This window comes from Sparus aurata, unplaced genomic scaffold, assembly GCF_900880675.1.
Source record: "Sparus aurata unplaced genomic scaffold, fSpaAur1.1, whole genome shotgun sequence".
Taxonomy (NCBI): Eukaryota; Metazoa; Chordata; class Actinopteri; order Spariformes; family Sparidae; genus Sparus; species Sparus aurata.
Window position 1 is genome coordinate 22,916 of NW_022045185.1, and position 18,472 is coordinate 41,387.

General features: G+C 39.5%; 1 protein-coding gene across 1 annotated transcript; it reads right to left on the reverse strand.

Moving 5' to 3' along the window:
• Positions 1-3,734: 3,734 nt before the first annotated feature.
• On the reverse strand, positions 3,735-15,757 carry LOC115578154 (otoconin-90-like). The gene is made up of 10 exons (XM_030411005.1): positions 15,726-15,757; positions 14,009-14,137; positions 13,165-13,260; positions 11,208-11,354; positions 9,602-9,823; positions 7,944-8,042; positions 6,731-6,902; positions 6,405-6,511; positions 5,946-6,207; positions 3,735-5,052 (listed from the first exon to the last, which is right to left on the reverse strand). Exons 5-10 carry the CDS (start codon positions 9,708-9,710, stop codon positions 4,767-4,769), a joined length of 1,035 nt encoding a protein of 344 aa, XP_030266865.1. The 5' UTR covers positions 9,711-9,823; positions 11,208-11,354; positions 13,165-13,260; positions 14,009-14,137; positions 15,726-15,757; the 3' UTR covers positions 3,735-4,766.
• Positions 15,758-18,472: the final 2,715 nt, after the last annotated feature.

Here is an 18,472-nt window from a genome sequence, read left to right on the forward strand (position 1 = left end):
AAACAGTTTGAAAGGAAGAGAAAATCTCAGAAATGTCAAAATATCTTTGGAGGAAACTAAATCTTCCATCACCAGCCTGTCGAGTCTCGTGATCATCATCAACACGTCACAGAGGACTGTGAACCTGTAACATCCTGAAACATCTGATCCCTTTGGAGACGAGAACTTCATCAACACATTCCTCATGCACTTATTACATTCAACTATAGAAGGAATATATCTGTTTATATATCTTAATCGCACTTTATGCCGCTTCTCTCGGATGTTGATGTCGATGCCGAGCACACGTAAACAAGTGTGAACATCACCAAACGGTGATGTTCACACTTGTTTACGTGTGCTCGGCTCCGGTGACAGCTCTCATCAGTGCATATACACGTCGTTAGAGGAATAAATAACAAAATATATAAAGTAATCTCTCTTAGTTTGTGATAGTGAATGTAAATGTAGCTGTAGCTCCTCAGCTGTCGGGGTGATCAGAGTTTGTACGACCAGCAGCGGCTTCGCCGGCAGCTTCCTAAAAAGCCAAAACATGTTTTGTTGCCAAAGACAGAATCCGTTTCCCGCTCCTCGTCTCCTAAATTAAAACTGTCTGAATCTTTAAAGAGACTCGACGTTATCGGAGCGTGAACCTCCCCTGCTGAATGTTTCAGTATCAGTCGCCGCCGTCAGCCACTCGGATATGAAGCGGTGATATTTTACAGGATTTAATCATCTGCATTACTTTTTTTTTAAGCAGTCACCACGAGGGCTCGTTGTTTCTAAAAGAGGTGCAGGAGGCGTTTTTGGAACGAGATGCTTCATGTCTGGTGTAGCTGCAGCTGTGGTCTGTAATAACAGATGGTTATCAGCGTTTCCTCTGATCTGAGCTCAGAGTGGGAAGAAAAATCCCTCCAGTTGGAGGCAGAAAGCCGCCGCTGTCGTTTGGTCTCAGCAGCTGCTTGATTCTGGGTTTAAGGTCGATGTTGGTTTTCTTTGTGAGCGTAAACTACTGAATATCAGTCGACTAGTGTTGTTGCACCTTTGTACAGAATGAGACGGTGAACGATGGAGAAATAAGTTTGAACACTGAATGAAAGAAGAAGAAGAAGAAGAAGAGATTGTGGAGGACGTGGCGGCTGAACGTTTCAGATGGGTCGGTATGTTAGAAGTGGTCGACCGCAGGTTTGTTTGAAATCACCAACATGAGCCGGAGGAGTTTCAACTTTGGCTGTTATTTGTTATTTATTCAGCTTCTGACTTCATTTCCAGCTGTTAGTAACACACAGTCTGTATCTGCACGTCACACCTGGATCAGGATTAAAACGAGCGTCAGCAGCGTTATAGAAGTCAGTGAAGCTTCTCGACGGACTGAAACAACGTGAAAGTGGAGGGTCATGTGATCAGAGGTGTTAGCAGAGGTAGCATGAGCGCTAACGAGCTGCTCCACTGACTCTGATCACCTCCCTGCAGGGTGAGCGACGTTAGCCAAGTTAGCTTAGCTCCCGAAAACTGAGACAAAACAGTCAGTAGACATTTATTCGCTTTCCTGAAGTCTCTGATGGAATCAGCTGTACACGGTGATCAACCATCTTTGGTGGTGTTACACATCACTAAGCTATGCAAAGAAGGGTATTATGGGTAATTATAGGTCACATGGGGCTGATTGGATGATTGGCTGTTTTGAAAAGCCTTTAAAAAGTTGAGTTTCAGAGTGAAATCGTCGTCGCGGTTCGCTCGGGACAGCAAAGAAACGGCGAGTGGTGCTGAGCTGTGATTCCAGGTGCAGGTTCCAGGTTCACAGCAGGTGTAAACAGTCTCTCCTCATGTCTTCTTCTGCTCTGCTCTGATATTTAGCTGGTGACATGTGGCTGCCGATGTTTGGACCTAACGAGCCGGCGTGTGATTTGACTTAAAAGTTATTTTAGTCGTAGCCGCTCTGCTCTGTGAACGAGTCTGTGTCGAGGCTTCGAAGCAGACGAGTTAAAGGAAATAAGAATCCCACAGTGTAACATAAAATCCTCCACTGAAGCATTAAACCGATGCATTAATCTCTCGTGCATATCCGTGCTGCATCTTAGCTTTAAATGCAAACTTATGGTTTTATATCATAGTATCATAGCTGTACTAATAACAACATGCATTATATAAACTAACTGCATGATATCTTCATGTCACGTTCCTGACCCCTGACCGGGTGATGGAGATATATATTAAAAAACAAAATATTCCATCTAAACAAGTTATTTTATCGACTGGATCCTGGAATCAGATTCTCCTCCTGAGCCTCTCGTGGCGTCAGACTTCAGTTTGGAGGAGCGTCTGATTCTGACGGTGGCTGATGATGAGTTTAGATGTGGCTGGATCACTTCCTCTATGAATGTGTCATTATAGCAGTATATCATATATTTTTGTACATTTTCTGCATCATGTATCGTTGCCTGGTAGAGATTTAGAGATTGGGAGGTTTATTCTTGTTGATCACGTTTCTGGAGCCGAAGCGTCGGCTGGTTTCTTTTGTTAGTCAGGTTTTTGTTTACGACGACGGTTCAGGGTTTCAAAGGGATCGTGCAGTTTTTCTTATCGGTGCGGGAGAAATGGTCTCTTACGTGGAAATGTTACTTGATTTTGTTTTTTATCTTGGAATCCATCAGATCATTTCAAATATGCTGAAAAAAATTAAATGAATATTATATCTATAGACAGATGTGTTATTTTTGCAAACAACAGAGAAAATAATCAGTGCAATCTGCTAATTTTAGCATCTAGATTATTTTGTTTCTCACGAGAAGTTGCAGCTTCCGAAGTGTCGGATCTAAAAATCCTTCCAGACATTTTTCTGATGGGAAAGACTCGACTCCAGATTCACTGACAAGAAACATCTGCATGAACATGAAACTAGAATAAGAAGAAGTTAAAGAGATGCTTTTCTGCATCGAACTCACACACATGATGCATGTTGTTTAAGATTCAGTTTGACTTAAAGGTTGAGGAGACGCTGTTATCTCTTTTATAGACGTCCAGATGGGTTTGCTAACAGCTGCCGGCATCATTTTAATGGAGTAAATTAGACAACATCAGCTCATAGAGGCAATAAGGTACTTTAAAAGGTTTGATTGTGACAAAAATGTTCAAAATCTGAACACAGACACGATGCAAATCCTCTGAGAAATCATAGAAAACAGATGTCCCTCATTACAACCAGACTTGCCTCAGAATCATCATGTTTTTAAGTTGAATTCAGTGTTGCAGTGATCCAGTGATAGTGGTCTGTAAATCACTGGGTTCTCTACAAACATTAACAGCTTATAGCCAGTTCGGCATAATCAGCCTTCAACAGGAGGTTCTGACGGATGAGTCAGGTCCGGTTAGAGAACCCACTCTGCCCTGCAGCAGCCTCGAGTCTGTGAATATGGACCTGGATCTCTCCCGAGCTGTAGCTTCTCCACTGACTGATCAATAATGTTTCAATCAGTTTAAACGATCCCAGAACAGTCTGAAGTTTAGCTGGATGCAGAAATCAGTCTGTAAATGAGTCGACCCTGCCACTTTTTAATAAATCAATATCATGTTTGATAGATTTTAGCTGGATGGGCAGCAGGTGTTAAATTAAAACGCTGACCCGTCACAATAAGATATGACATTGTGTTGCACTTTGATCACTGTGTATTTGGTACTATAGCAAAAACGAATGGGCACAGACTAACGTTTGGTACAGAACGATCATTAGAGGTGTTTTTTTTTTCCAAATGTTCGATTTGTGAAATGTTGTATTCAAGAATAACTTTTGTGTGAAACTGTAAAAAAATTCGTCCCTCTTGACTGGTGATTAAAAATCTAAATCAAGTCTTAAAGTGTTGAGACGAAGACGAGAGAAGATCTCAGTAAAGGGAGTGAAGTCGCTTCACTGCTGACCTGCCTTATCACAGAATGCTGGACACAAAAAACTGCTTTAAAAAAAAACATTCGTGACTTTTCTTCACTTTTCACGACGGACGTTTTTTCAGTTTAGCTGCTGAATTCTGCAGAAAAACAAACAGAACAAAAAAAAACAACCCGAGCTTCTGATGTTTTCTTCTGTTCGTGATGCAACAGTTTGTATTTTTGTGCCAGTTTTAGAGATAAAGGGTGTCGCGTCCGTGCTCGGCCTTCACGCTGACGGACGGTTCTTGTTTCTGCTAAAAGCTTGGCTTCGTTTCAAAACACACTGATGATTTTTAACCACTAGACGGCGCTGAGGTTCTGCTCCCGCTGCGAGCTTAGAATCTGGTTTTAGATCTGAGCGGCTCCACACGAGCAGACGAACGAAATTTAGACAATATCTGCAGGAAATATTTAACATTTTCTGCATAAAGGCGATTGATTTAAATTGATTACAACCCTAAAATAATTGTCTGTTGCCCATATTATCACCTTAGAGAAATTCTTTGAGACGGATGTTGTGTGGGAAGCTTGGATCCAACGTGGTAACAGAACCGGTCCGGCACTGCAGCAGCAGAACCTCAGCGTTTAACTACAGAGCCTCTATTTAATAGTAAACTGTGTGTTAAGATTAATGTTCCAGAATAAAGTAAAATGTTTCTATCAACGCGGCTGTGTGACGTCTTTATTTCTGCTGTTCTGTTGAAGGACTCGACAACAGAAACGTGTTTTCATTCATAGTTTTTTAATAAAGTCGCTCTTCTTCTCTCGACGTTCCATCAAAGTGAACATTTGATCTTTACATCAGATTTATAAATTACAACTTATCAGACGATAAACAACGACTCAAAGAAAAACAGCCGCTGCTAGTTTCTGTTCTCCTCCTCCTCCTCCTCCTCCTCTCCTCCCTCCTCCTCCTCTTCTTCTTCACCTTTCACCTCGGGCTCTGCTGGTCTCCCTGCCGGTCGGTGCCCTTGGCTCTGACCTGCACTCGGCCTGTGGTTGTGGGTTTGAATCCCGCTGTGTGTCGGCGGCTCTCTTCTCTCCTCACTGGACAGAGGAAGAGGAGGAGGAGGAGGAGGTGTGGTGCTGCTGGAGGATCCGGCTGGAGGAGTCGACCTCTCTTCATCCTTCAGGTGAGAGCTCTCGTCGCTGCAGACAGACGGACAGAAGTCTTTTAAAAACATGTCAGAAGCTTCTGAATCTGAGATTTCTGCAGGTTTTAGACGTTTTTGTTCATGAATTCTAAAAAAACTGGTGCTTAAAAACCAGCATCATAACACACGTTTCCTCTGAGTCATTTATCACTCACCTCACTACCAATAAACAGCTTCGACATCATTTCATGTTTTTGCCCCCAGAGATTTTTTCATGTGTGAATTTTTTCACCGTTATTTTGTTTTTTAGAAAAATTGGAAAAAAAATTGTTTTTTTTTGTTTTGTTTTTTCATGTGTGAAACCACGCGAAAAAAATCAGAATATTTTTCCTCATGTTTCAGGCTGAGTGGAAAAAAATCTGTTTAACTTTTTTGTCTAAAATCTTAAAAAAAAAAATGTATGGATTTATTTTTTTGTCATGTGTGAAACCAAAGGACACAAAGTCTGGAGAAACGTCTTCCCACGTCTGATGACAAGTTTTCACAGATGAAAACACAAAAACAACTTGTAAGAATCATTCTGGCAGAACTTTCTTCTCACCGGGTCATGAACACGAGAGAGAACAGTTTGGATCCAACTCAGAAAAAAATCCTCACTTTCCTCCGTAATAATCAGACTTATGACCTTTTTTTCAAACTCATTCAATGATCTGTAGATAGCAGGTGATTAATTTAACAGGTGATTAATCAAACTTATCAAACATGAAAAGAAAACTGGGTTGGACTAAAGCCCAGAAAAGTGGATCCGCCCAGCGACGGGATTTAAAAACATCCACCTTGTATTGGTCGTACAGAGACGTCAGTAACAAATCAATCTGTTTTATAACCTGTTAAAGTTCTGACCCAGCACGAGTTCTGATCTGATCCGCCTTCAGCTCCTCCTCTCACCTGTTCTGAGCTGCAGGTGGAGGCGTGTTTGGTTCTGCTGTGGTCTCCGGGTAAGAACCTCCTCCCTGTGGCTCCTCGCTCTCCTCGCTGGACTCGGGGGAAGCCCGTGGTTTGGGCGGTCTGCTGGCCCGGCGGCAGGGAGGGGCGGGGCCTCGGCACCGCTGCGACGGCAGGCTGTGGTTGAAGTGGGCCGCCGACATGCACTCTGCTGTGGTTCTGTCACACACACACTGCAGCTTGTCACAGACGGTGACGCCCTGACCTGAGCAGAGACAGGGACGGGGTCAAAGGTCAACAGACATCATTACATCACACTCATCCTCCTGAAGACGGAGAAAAGTCGGGTCACAGGAGAGAAAACAGTCAGAAAGCTCAACTGGTCCTTCAGGGCTTCTGTAGTTCCCTCCGCGGTGTAACAAACATCATGGTTGGCGTCCTCAGTGGCGCCACTGTACTCACATCGTGGTTTGTTGCTCTCGCAGGAGATCTGAGCGTTGAGCTTCCTGTCCCACCTGCAGCCCATCGAGCCGATCTGCATCAGGCAGCAGTGGTGGAAGAAGCAGCACCTGGTGATGATGACGAGCAGCACAGGTGATGAAGAAACACTTCACACAGGAGGGATGATCAGCTCAATGTCACAGGTGGAGGTTTCTGTTCACAGGTGGTGTTACTGAATGCTGCAGGTTTGTAAATGTATTCTAATCCATGTGATGATGATGAGAAACACGTTCACACATCCTGAGGATATAAACATCAGGTGTGCTCGCTGCCCTGCGGCTGCTCACCTGTCCAGCTGGTCCAGAGGCTGACCGCCGCCCTGCTGCCCGCAGTAGCAGCCGTACATCTCGTACTCGTGCGGGCATCGTCCCGTCAGGCAGTGGAGCATCTCGCCGAGAGCCGGCATCTCCTGTCTGACTCGCCCGTCGCCGCCGTACACGGTGAAGGAGTGACTGCACTCTGTTAGAGGTGGAGAGAAGAAACACAGGTGAGTACGTCACCTGAAGTTAAACTACTGAACACACGCAAAACAGATTCAGACACTGTAATGATATCACCAGACTCCTTTTAGAAAAGGCACAAATTTGAGAGTTGTGAAGTGAAGAGGAACAAAAAAAAAAACGTTTACAAACGACAACAATAAATTCTGAATTGATTTTGGCTCGTTGTCAATTCGTCATTAAATTAATGTTGCTTCTTTCTTTGTAAAAGAAACATTTAGCAGCTGTTTGAAGACACGGCTTCATCTGATCTGAAATTCAGGAGAATTTTTTAATGTGTAAAACAGAGACAAAAAAATAAGAATTTCTTCTTTAAAAAAAAAAAAAATGTTTTAAAAAAAAGTTTTGGCAGGAAAAAGTGGAAAAAATAAAATGAAAAAAAAATTGTTATGAAAAACAGAAAAGAAAAATCCAGATTTTTTCCCCGTAGCTGTTTGAACACGGTTTCATCTGATTTGAACATTTTGAGGGTGAACATGTATCATTTTATAAAAACAGTAATAAAGGCTACATTTTTTGTTGACCCTGGAGAAAATCCCCAGACTCCATTAAAAAATCACTCAATTTTGCAGCTTTTTGTTGAGGAGAATCTTTATAAACTTTGTGAAATTCTGTCTATGACAAATTCTTAATTATTCAGGCCTGCTTGTTCATTCGGCAAATGTTTTCCATAAAGATTTGTCTTTATTGTGTAAAAAAAAAACAGTGTTTCCGTTCATTCCAGTGACGTGAGATCTGATTAAAGCAGTCACTCAGGATTCATGTTGATGATGTCAGGTGTGATAGTATCACCTGAGACATGTTTACAGCGACAGGACTGATGTAGGACAGAAACATGCAGTGGAGCAAAATCCTCAGAGTCTTCATGTGGGAGGAACGTCAGCCTCTACACGCGTGACTAGACTGAGAAGAGTCCTCGTCGCCTTTAATATCTTCCCTGACAGATTTTCAGTAAAGAGGAACCTGTTTTCCATCAGTGACGTGCAGCGTTCTGTTCTACCTTTGCTGTCCGGCTGCAGCTGCATGTCCGTCAGCCCGACCGACTCCAGCAGGGACCAGGCGAAGAACGGCACCGTCCTCTTCTGAGCCGATCTCCAGTCTGACAACAGACAAACAGCAAAGAACTCAGACGACATCATCATCATCATCATCATCATCACCATCATCAGAGGACAGACTGGAGATGTGTTGAGTTAAAGGAGTGATGTGGAATTTAGATTCATGGCCCTGAATCTGCGTCTGCAGGCCGGATGGTGTCTGACAGACGTTCTGTGTGTGTGCTGTCAGAGCCCCGGGAGACTACAACTCCCATGAGCCATCACTCTTCTCACAAGTGATGCAGTTCAGTTGGTTTCATCAGACCGCGACCTCCAGAGAGCACCGGGAGGGTTCAGCAGTCTGATGGAGACGCTGCAGTACAAAAGAAAAAACTTGACTTCATTTCCTTTTTTCGCTGTTTGTCACTTTTTTTTTAAACACATGGAAAAAAAAATTAGGGGAAAAACTTTTAGTTGGTTTTACACCAGGAACATTTTCATATGATATTTTTTTTCACTCTGTTGCCAATACAGGAAAAAAAAAAGTTAATCGTTTGACACTGAGAGAAAAAAATTATCGTGTTATAATTTTTTTTCCTGATGTAAGAAATGTTCTTATTTTCACAAGTAAAGAAGTTTTTTCACAGATTATTTTTCTTTAAAGAAAAAAAAATCTGGAAAAGGAAGAAAACATTTTTTTTTCTCCTGCATTTTTTGTTCTGCAGGAGAAAAATATTTCTTGGCAGAATTTTGTTTTATAATATTAGAACAAAAACAGTGAGATAGAAAAAAAAATTTGAAAAAGACATTTATTTCTTTCATGTGTGAATTTTTTTTTATTTTTTTTTCCAAGAAAAGAATTTCAGGAGAAAAATGTATTTAGGTCAGGGAAAAAATTCTTCTGCAAAAAAAAAAAAAAACGTCTAGAAAAAGAAGAAAAATGTATTTAAGAAAGAAATGAGGAGAAAAGAAGTTGAGCGTTTGAAAGAAAGAGTGCTGATGAACAGAGATTCATCTGTTTGAATGTTTCAGTTGAAGCAGCTCACAGACAGAACAAACCACCGCGGTCTGAACTTCTGCCCGACTGCTGAATGATGTCACGTCTGTATCAGAGACCAGACGACCTGCTGGCTGAAAGAAATTAAATCCATTAACAAAAAGGGGAAAACGTGTGTGAAGCCACATTTAACCTGCACAAACAGAAAAAGCCTGGAGCCACAGAGGAGAATATTGAATCAGCTCGGCGCTGCTTCGGCTCCTTTGAGGATGTTCCTCCTCTAATTACAGCGTTTATGCCTCCATGTTGGTTAAAATGTGAATTTATTGTTAAAGTCTATTATGTGCTGCAGCCTCTTCTGCCTGTCATTAGCTTCTATACCCATTTAGATATAATTAACTTTATTGAACCCACGAGAGAAACCTGCTTAATTTATTCATTTTATTCAAATTTCATTTAACTTTGCAAGTTTAATGAGGAGCACGGAGGCCAAACGAGGAGACAGACGGCGTCTCCGCGGGCGACTGAAGCAAAGAGGAGGAAGGACAGAAAATCAGCGTGTTGCTTATATTTATTAGAATTTAACGACAGTTTTTTTTTGGCCTAAATCGGAGGAAACTTTACCATCTGTGAGTTTCTCCTGCGAGCTGTCTGCCAGCTCTCCCTCCACACACGGAGCTCTCTCTGCTGCTCCTGACTTCTCCTGCTGCTCCTCTCCAGATTCAGCCTCCATCGATCCTGTCGATGTTCTGGTGGACGTGTTGGACTCTGGTCTGGGTTTGATGGAGGAGACTCGGCTTCCTGTTGAGGTCGATGGCGAGGCTGTTGACTGTGCGGTTGTCCGTCCTGAAGCGAGGAGGTCAGAGATAATTCAGAATCAGTTAGATATTAAATAACCAACTCGTTATTTTGTTTCCAGCCATCACAGAGAAATCAAAACTCCTCCGGAAGAAACCAGGAGTGACGACGAGTCGCTCAGAATGAGGATTACAAAAAAGAGTTTCCACGTTGTACGTCTGATTCTTTTCCTCCTGAGAATGTTTTATTTTATTCACTTTGCTTCATACATGAATTTTTCTTACATGGTTTCACGATTGAAAAACGTTTTTATTCCCCTGATTTCTTTGTTGCCACTGAGTTTCACACATGACGGGAAAAAGTAGAATTTCTTTCCATCAGTGTCACATCTCATTGTTTTAACTCCTGTGTTTTATCACTCCGACAAAGAAAGAACATATTTGTCTTAAAGAAAATTATTTTTATTATTATTTTTTTAGGGGGAAATTCTTTTTTCTCCGTGAGTGAAATAAAGTAGGAGAAAATGTTTTTGTCATTCTGTGAGAAATTTTTTCAAGCTGTTTCAAACACTGAACTTTTGTATTTATTCATTTATGAAATATGAATTTAAGAAGAAAAATAAATCTGGGGAATAAACAATTTCACACATGAAATCTTTTTTTTTCCTTTCTCAAGGAACATTTTCACACTATTATTATTATTTTTTTTCACTTTATCATTACAGACAACATCTTTTCAAGACGAAAAGGGAAAACCAGGAGGAAAGAAAAGTTCAGTGTTTGAAACTGAGTGAAAAACAGATTCCCTGCAGAATATTTCCAATAAAACGGAGAACCTGGAGAAATTCCAGAAGTTTTTCTTTCCCCGTGTAAAACCAATGTGAAAGGTTTTTCCTAGAATTCCTAGAAAAAGTAGAAATGTTTTGTTTTTTTTCATGTGTGAAAGGGAGAGAAAAATAAAGTTTTTCCTCCTGGGGAGGAAAGTTTCTCTGTCCGCAGGAACATTTTCACATGATTATTTAATTTTTCTTTTTTTCACAAAATCCTGCTTAGAACTCTTTTTTTTCTTCTTTAACACATGAAGAAAATGTTTTTTCTTCTTTTTCTAGAATTTTAATTTTAAATTTTTTTTCTTTTATTCTACTGAGGGAACTGTTTTCCCCCGGATGATTTTTCCTTCTAAAAAAAAATATATATATATAAAAAAAAATTTGAAACAGTGACAAAAATTCTTTGAATTTGGGGAAAAAATTCTCAGCAAAATGTTGTTGTTTTTTTCCAAATTCTGCCAAGTGTGATAAAGACAAACAACCTCTTAATTCTTAATTTAAAAGAGTTCAAGTTATAAAACAGTTTCCTGCCTCGTGCAAATGTTTCGACAAGTTTTGATTTCCAAACATGGCTTCAGGTGAGGTGCTGTCGAGCGGCCTCACCTCGGCTCGGCGGGCTGAGAGGAGCAGCGGCAGGTGTCGGTCCCACTGCTTCCTCCCACAAGCTGTCAGGAGTTCTGGCCGGGTCGCTGTCGGGTCGTGAGCTTCTCGTCGAGGTTCTGTCTGTCAGCCTGGTAATAATCTCCAGGCCTGTGGCAGATTGAAACAGATATTTACTTCCAGATTGAACCCTGACGACTTTTTACCTGCAGATCAACATCAACATCGATGACGGGCCGATCAGTGAAACATCTTCACGTCTGTATTGTTTTATTTTATCTGATCCCTGTTTGCTTACAGCTGATTAGTAACACCTGGATCACCTGGTGAGACTGAACGAGTTCACTGAATAAAACTTTTAACCAACTCCAACTCACCGACAACAAACTGTGTGTGTTTTAAAGATTCCTGTGCATGATCTTAATTAACAGTGATTTAAAGGAACTCGTTTGTTTTGTCATCGTGTCGTTCTCTGTCTCAGTCGTTTGTTCACCTGTGTGTCACCAAGCTCCACATTTGGGGAAATTAACAGTTTTTGCTCTCTGGCAGTGAGATGAGACCTTCTTATGTTTCCTTGCAGTTTGTTAGCTTAGCTTAGCAGCTAGCACGGCTCTGTCTGATGGTAATGAAACCTGCTGGGGGATAAGATTTTAGTTTTATAGGAGAGAATTTGTTTTGTTTTTTTCTTGTTTATAAGTTAACAGACAGGACAGAGATTTATTTTATGTGTGAAACCAATTTTTTTTGGGGGGGGGATAAACTTATTTTTCATTTGTGGAACCAAGTGAACATGAAGTTTAGGATTTTTTAAATATTTTATTGTAATTTTTTAGTCAAAGAAAAAAAAGGTTTATGAGGAGAATCATTTTTTCAAAGTGATTTTATTAAAAAAAAATTCCAGGAGAAATTTTTGAAAAGTATTTTGTAAAAAACAAACAAACAAAAAAAGTATCCTTCCCAAAGAAAATTTTATTATACCACCAAAACTTTTCACCTGATTTCACACATAGGTGGAAAAACAGTTTTGTCAGTAGAAAAAAAAAACTTTTCTGTAAGGCGATTTTTTTTACATACATACTATACAAAGAATTCTCCCGCTGAACCTTATTTTTTGGCGTTTTGTTGAAAATGAGTCGGGCAGAAAAAAAAATAACTCAGTCTAACACAAAAAACCCCCATTTCGGCTGAGAAAAAAAAAGAAAAATCATATTTCACCCAATCAAAAAAACAATCCTGATTTTTTTTCTACTCAAAAATAGCAAATAGCTTAAAAATTCTAATTTCATAAGCGGTGTTTCAGCAGGAACACTTTTTAAAAATATAGAAATATTTTTTTTCCTGCTGCCAAAATGTTTAAGAACAATTCCTCCTGATTTTTTTGAATGTTGAAATTTCTTTCCTCTTGGTAGTTTGTGAAACAAGGTGGGTTTATTTCTGGAGATATTGGGTTATGTGAAGGGTTAGAGTGTTAGAGAAATCATCCTTTCAAAAAAATTTATTTAATTTTGCCAAGATAATTTTTCTCGTTCACTGTGAGGGAAATGAAACCTGCTGGTGGCTGCAGATATTGTTTTTATAGGGGAGAATTTTTTTCCCATGCTAATTAGTCAACTTTCCATCAGACCGTGGTCTTCATGTTTCAAGTCTTTATGCTAAGCTAAGCTAAGCTAAGCTACTGCTGCCTGATATTAGCGTGGTGTGTTCATGTGCTGTCAGAACCATCAGACAATCATTTTTCCGACTGGTGTGACTCTCGGGTCAGAACAACAACTCGGAAAGTTGGAGGAAATTTTGATCGACGATTTGTCGTCAAATGACGCGTTCACATCGGGTTGATGGGAATAAACTTTTACCAAAGTCATGAACTGTTCATCGTTGTCTCGTTTCCTTTGTTCTTCACGTCACCCAAACATTGGAACAAACTTTCTATGAAACTACATTTCTTTGGTGACGAGCTGACCTTCAGTCGCTGTCACAGAACTCGTCCTGTGTTCGCCTCCTTCCTCTGAAGCTGAAGCTGCTGCCGGTGTGACTGTGACGGCGACGCCTCCTCCACCTGAAGGGAGCAGCACACAGACACCTTCACAGGTTACACATGAACGCTTTCACTTGATTAAACCAGATATTAAAGAAAAGTCTGTTTCATTCCGATTCCACCTGGAACTGAAAGTGTACGTGTTGTTTATGTCAGACACACCTGTCGAAGCCTCGCCGCGTAATTAACAGCACTGAGAGGAAAATGAGCACTCGAGCACATTCATGTTTTTTCACCTGACAGCAGGGACCTGACACTTAATTAAATCTTTCTGCAGCTCGCTCTGTGTGTGTGTGTGTGTGTGTGTGTGTGTGTGTGTGTGTGTGTGTGTGTGTGTGTGCTTTAATCTTAAACCTCACATGAAGGTAAAAATCTGAAGTCAGTTTGAAACTTTGTCTGGTTTGTTGTGATTCTGTTTTTCTCTGATATTCAACAAATCCCACAACAAATAAAGACATACGTTTGTGTGTTAGTGTGTGTGTGTGTGTCTGTGTGTGTGTGTGTGTAGCCTGTTATTTCCTCCATCATTACCATAAACACACACGAACCGTCCTGCTGCCACAAATACTCATTAAATGTGGATTAATCCGCCGCTGAAAATAGTCCCCAGCAAACAAACAAACCACTCCCAGCTGTTTATCTGACAGAGACCACAGCGAGCAGCTGTTACATCAGAGAGTCTCACACTGTCATGTCACCAGATAAATACAAAGTAATACAATCGTCACATGGTTTATTCTTTAGCTGCGTCTCTGTGTGACACTCTGACCTGTTGGAGAGGCTGAGGTTCTGTTGGCGGACGGCGCCGGGCTTCTTCTCGCCTCGTCAGCGGTCGCAGTCCGTGTTGTCGTCGCTGTGTGAGCAGTTGTTGTGGACGCCGTGGTGAGAGAAGCCTCGACTGAAGAAGAACGACAATAAAAGTTCAGATTCACAGTTATTATGCCTCAAAGTGGAGTTTTATTTTGAAAGTCCTCTGTGTTCCAAGTTAAGTCACATGTTCTGTCGACCAATGAGGTGAGCTGTAATGTTACCAAGAGCGAAACAATATGAAACAAACAGACAAACATATTTCAAAATATCAAACATGACATTTTTTTTTTAAGGAGGAAAAATTTTCCTCATGTGAAACTAGATGAAAGAAATGTTGAAAGCGAGAACGGAAATAATCCAGATGATCTAAAATTCCTACTAACAGGTTTTTCCGTGAATCTTTTCGTGAGTTTCGGAAATTTTTTTTTTCCCCCAAATAATCCTGCCAGGAAACTTTTTTCTTCCTGGGGAGAAATTTTGTCAGTTTGTTTCACCATGAAAAAGAAAAAAGACTACTGAAAAAATAAATCCTGCCAAACGGTTTCACTTGGTTTCAGAAATAAAAAAAAATAATAATATTTTTTTCTCTGATTTCTTGGAAAGTAAAAAAAATCTGTAACAGCAACTGAGTAAATATTTGAAAAAGAGTTAATATTTTTCTTTTAAAAGAAAAAAAATGTTCCTCTCATTTTTTCTCCAGTAATTTTTTTTCTTCCCATAATCCTTCCTAGAAAAGTTTTTCCGTCCTTGGGAGAAACTTTCCACTTGGTCTACCATGAAAAAGAAAAAACTACTTAAACAAAAAGTCCTGTTAAATCTTACTCTTTCACTTGGTTTCAGAAAGGAAAAATACAATACAACACATAAAAAATCCTTCCTAGAATCGTTTTTCATCCTGGGGAGAAACTCTTTTTCAATAGGTATTTTACTGAACATTTTTTGCCAAAACCTACATTTTCACTTACAGTGAAACTTATCAACAGTTTCACAAAAGAAAAAATACGATCATTTTGTTTTTCTTGAAAACAAAACAAAAAAAATCTGTAAAAGCAACTGAGTAAGAAAAAAACAAAACGTGTGAAAATATTCCTGGAGAAAGAAAAAGTGTCGTGTGAAACCATCTTCCATTTCTCTGATTATTATTTTTCTTCGTTTAAAAATCTGGAGGTGTTTCAATTACACTAAAAACTAAAATTATTTCCAGGAAACAAACAAAAATATTCCATGTTTGAAACTAGGGGAAAAAATTCAGGAGATTTAAAAAATAAATAAATAAATAAATCTTTACGCGTGAAACAAAGTGGAAAGAAAACATTTTGACAGTAGAAACAAATATTTCTTTGCGCCACCAAAGAACCAAGAAATGTCTGAGGAAACATCAGACAACTGAGTTTTTGGAGGGCTACATTTTCGTTCTGCTGCAATGCGGTTTCACAAATGAAAAAAATGATCCAGAAAAAGAATATCACCTGTTTGCACAAAAAGATGTTCACCAGTTCTCAAACATGAAGACAGGAGAGAAAACAACTCAGATCAGAGACAAATGTCACCAAAATAAACAAAACTACTGCACTTGGCTTTCAGGGCTTCCATAGAATCCGTAATCCATCTACTCTAATAAAATACAGTGTTATCAATTTGGAATTATTTTCGAATGTTTGACTAGTTACACTCACCCTGCTCACCTGAAGCTTTCTCCTCCTCCTCCTCCTCCTCCTCCTCCTCCTCCTCTTCTTCTTCTTCTTCTTCAGATGACTTTAAGTGCGTCACCCTGGATGGTTTTTTCTTCTCAGGTGGAATTATTTGTTGTTTTGCTAAAATCAGACAAAATTAATAGTAACTGAAAATACATTTCAAATAAAGAACAATATTTACGAGTACAACAAATCCACAATAAAAGTTCTGTAAACATTCTGTAAAAGTATTATTTTGTGTTTAATCAGATGTTGTTCTGTTTTTGTTCAGATAATAAAAAATCATGTTTCTGCTTTCATGTGTGTTGTATCTTTGTTTATATGTGATATTAACTGAACTAAATAAAAACAACGTGAGACGGTTTCCTCATAAACGTTCACCTTCCTCCGATGACCCTCTCAGACCAGGTGGTGTCGGCTCTGTGGGAGTTGTAGTCCTCAGAGAAGTTGTAGTCCGACTCTGAGGCGTGACGTCAGCGTGTCGAGCTGCTGCTGAAGACGTCTCCATGTTTCTGTCTCCAAAGCTCAGCGACGAGTCGATCGGCTCTGATTCTGCTTCGCTCAGTGTTTCTCTGTCGCGGGCGAACGAAACTGAATCTGCAGCAGAGAATTTGAAAAGTATTTTTTTATGTCGTCCTTCTGTTGTGACATCAGGAGATCGTCTGAGAAAACCTCGAGACTGCTCAGTCGAGTCTGAGGGAGTCTGGTTTGTTTTTTCACAAGTCAACAACAATGTGAATCTTTTTTCTTGACGTAATTTGTTTTCCACCTGCAATTTTGTTTTGCCATGAGAAAAAATGTTTGATCATAGATTTGTTTTTTCACGTGTGACTGAATGAAAACATTTTTGTTAACGAGCAACAAAATGTGTTTTTACAAAAACATTCTTTTATCAGTAAGAACATCACAAACAAATGTTTTCTTCATGAGCGAGCGACATTGTGAAATGTTGCAAAATTCTTTGTCATGAGAGAGAAACTTGTTTTCATGAGTTAAAGACGGTTTCACAGACAATCATTTCTATCCACGAGCAAGCAACACTGAAAAAAACCCTCAAATTTGTTTGCAGGAGATTCTTTTAAATGCATTTTCTTTTTTTATTCCATTAGCAAAACCTCTTGGTCATAAGCCAAAAATTTGGTTCACACACAAAAAAATTGTTTCACGAGCGACAAGCGACAAAAACTTGTTTATGTGCAAATATATTTTTTTTTTTATATGAGCAAAATTTCTTGGCCATGAGTGAAAAATGTGTTTTAAAGATTAAAAAAATGTTTTCACTTGTCAAAAAAAAAATCTATGATTAAAATTTTGTGACGTGATCATCAACAAAAAATGTTTTCACAAGCGAGAAATTTGTTTTCATGAGTGAACATTTCTTTCACAGAAATGTTTTGTTATTAGGGAAAATGTTTTTTTTTTTATCACAAGTAAGCAACACTGCACTTTTTATTTCATGTGCATATATTTTTTTTCTACGTGCAAAATTTCTTGGTCATTGAGTAAGAAAAAAATGTTTTACGGGCAAAAAAATGTTTTCACAAGCAAATAATTTGTTCACCAGTGAGAAATTCTGTTTTCACGAAAGTAAAACTTTTTTATTTTAAATGCAATTTGTTTTTCATTCAATGAGCAGAAACTGAGAAATCTGTTTTCACAAACAAACTCTTTTTTCACGAGCAAGCGACATTGTGACATGTTTTTTTCGTGAGCAGAATTATTGTTTCATCGTGCTAATTATTATTTAATTTCTTGGTTATAAGCTACATATTGTATATTATATTATTACAAGCGAAAAATGGTTACACCAGTGAACATTTCAGCACAACAATGTGTGAAAAATATTTTAACTAACATTTTTTTAATCACAAAGCTGCAACATTGTGATTTTTTTTTCACAAGTGCCAACAATTTTCATGTGCAATTTTTTTTCTATGAGCTAAACTTCTTGGTTATGAGCAAGAAAATAGTTTTGAGTTCATTTGAGGGATGAGACCCAATTAAAGTTTTAAATGTAGCCTTCAAACATAATTTTAAAAAAAGCTCTTTTCTTCCTTTCCTCCTTTTTGTTGTTTATTATCCAGGAACGTTTTTAGGACTTTGGTTGAATCACTGTTTTTATGAATCCTGTGAAGACGAGGACGTCAGTGGAATAAAAAAAATAAATCACCAACTGTTCCGTTTATTAAAACTAGGAGTATCCCCGTCATCAGTCGTGATGGACACAGACAGTATTATTGGCTCACCGTGGCCGACTGCTGAAGGATTGTGGGTCGTTTGATTCCCATTCATCTCGTCCAGCCCGAGTGCTTCCTCTGTCGCTGCCTCATTCAGATCTGTGGAAGTGGAGACAAATAAAGCGGCGACAGGAAGCATCAGAGCCAAGTGAGTCATCGAGCAGCAGGAGACCGACAGCGGGGAAATTATTTCTGGTGTTCTGGACGCTGCAGAGCCGGTCGGGTCCAGCCAAATGTGATCATGAGCAGCTTGGAAAAACACAAGTTTGCCAGAAAAGTTCTTCGGGGAGGATGAGAGTAAATATGTACAGATGGAAGCGAGAGAGTGAGCGATGCCACTGTTTTACCTTCGGAGAGGAAACTAGCGTGTGTCGCCTCTTCCTCTGCGTCGCCTTCGCCTTCCTCAAACTCCTCTGACGTGAAAATACAGAGAAATATCAACATCAGCAGCAGCAAGAATACGACTAATAACCTCAACAGCACTCAGAACAA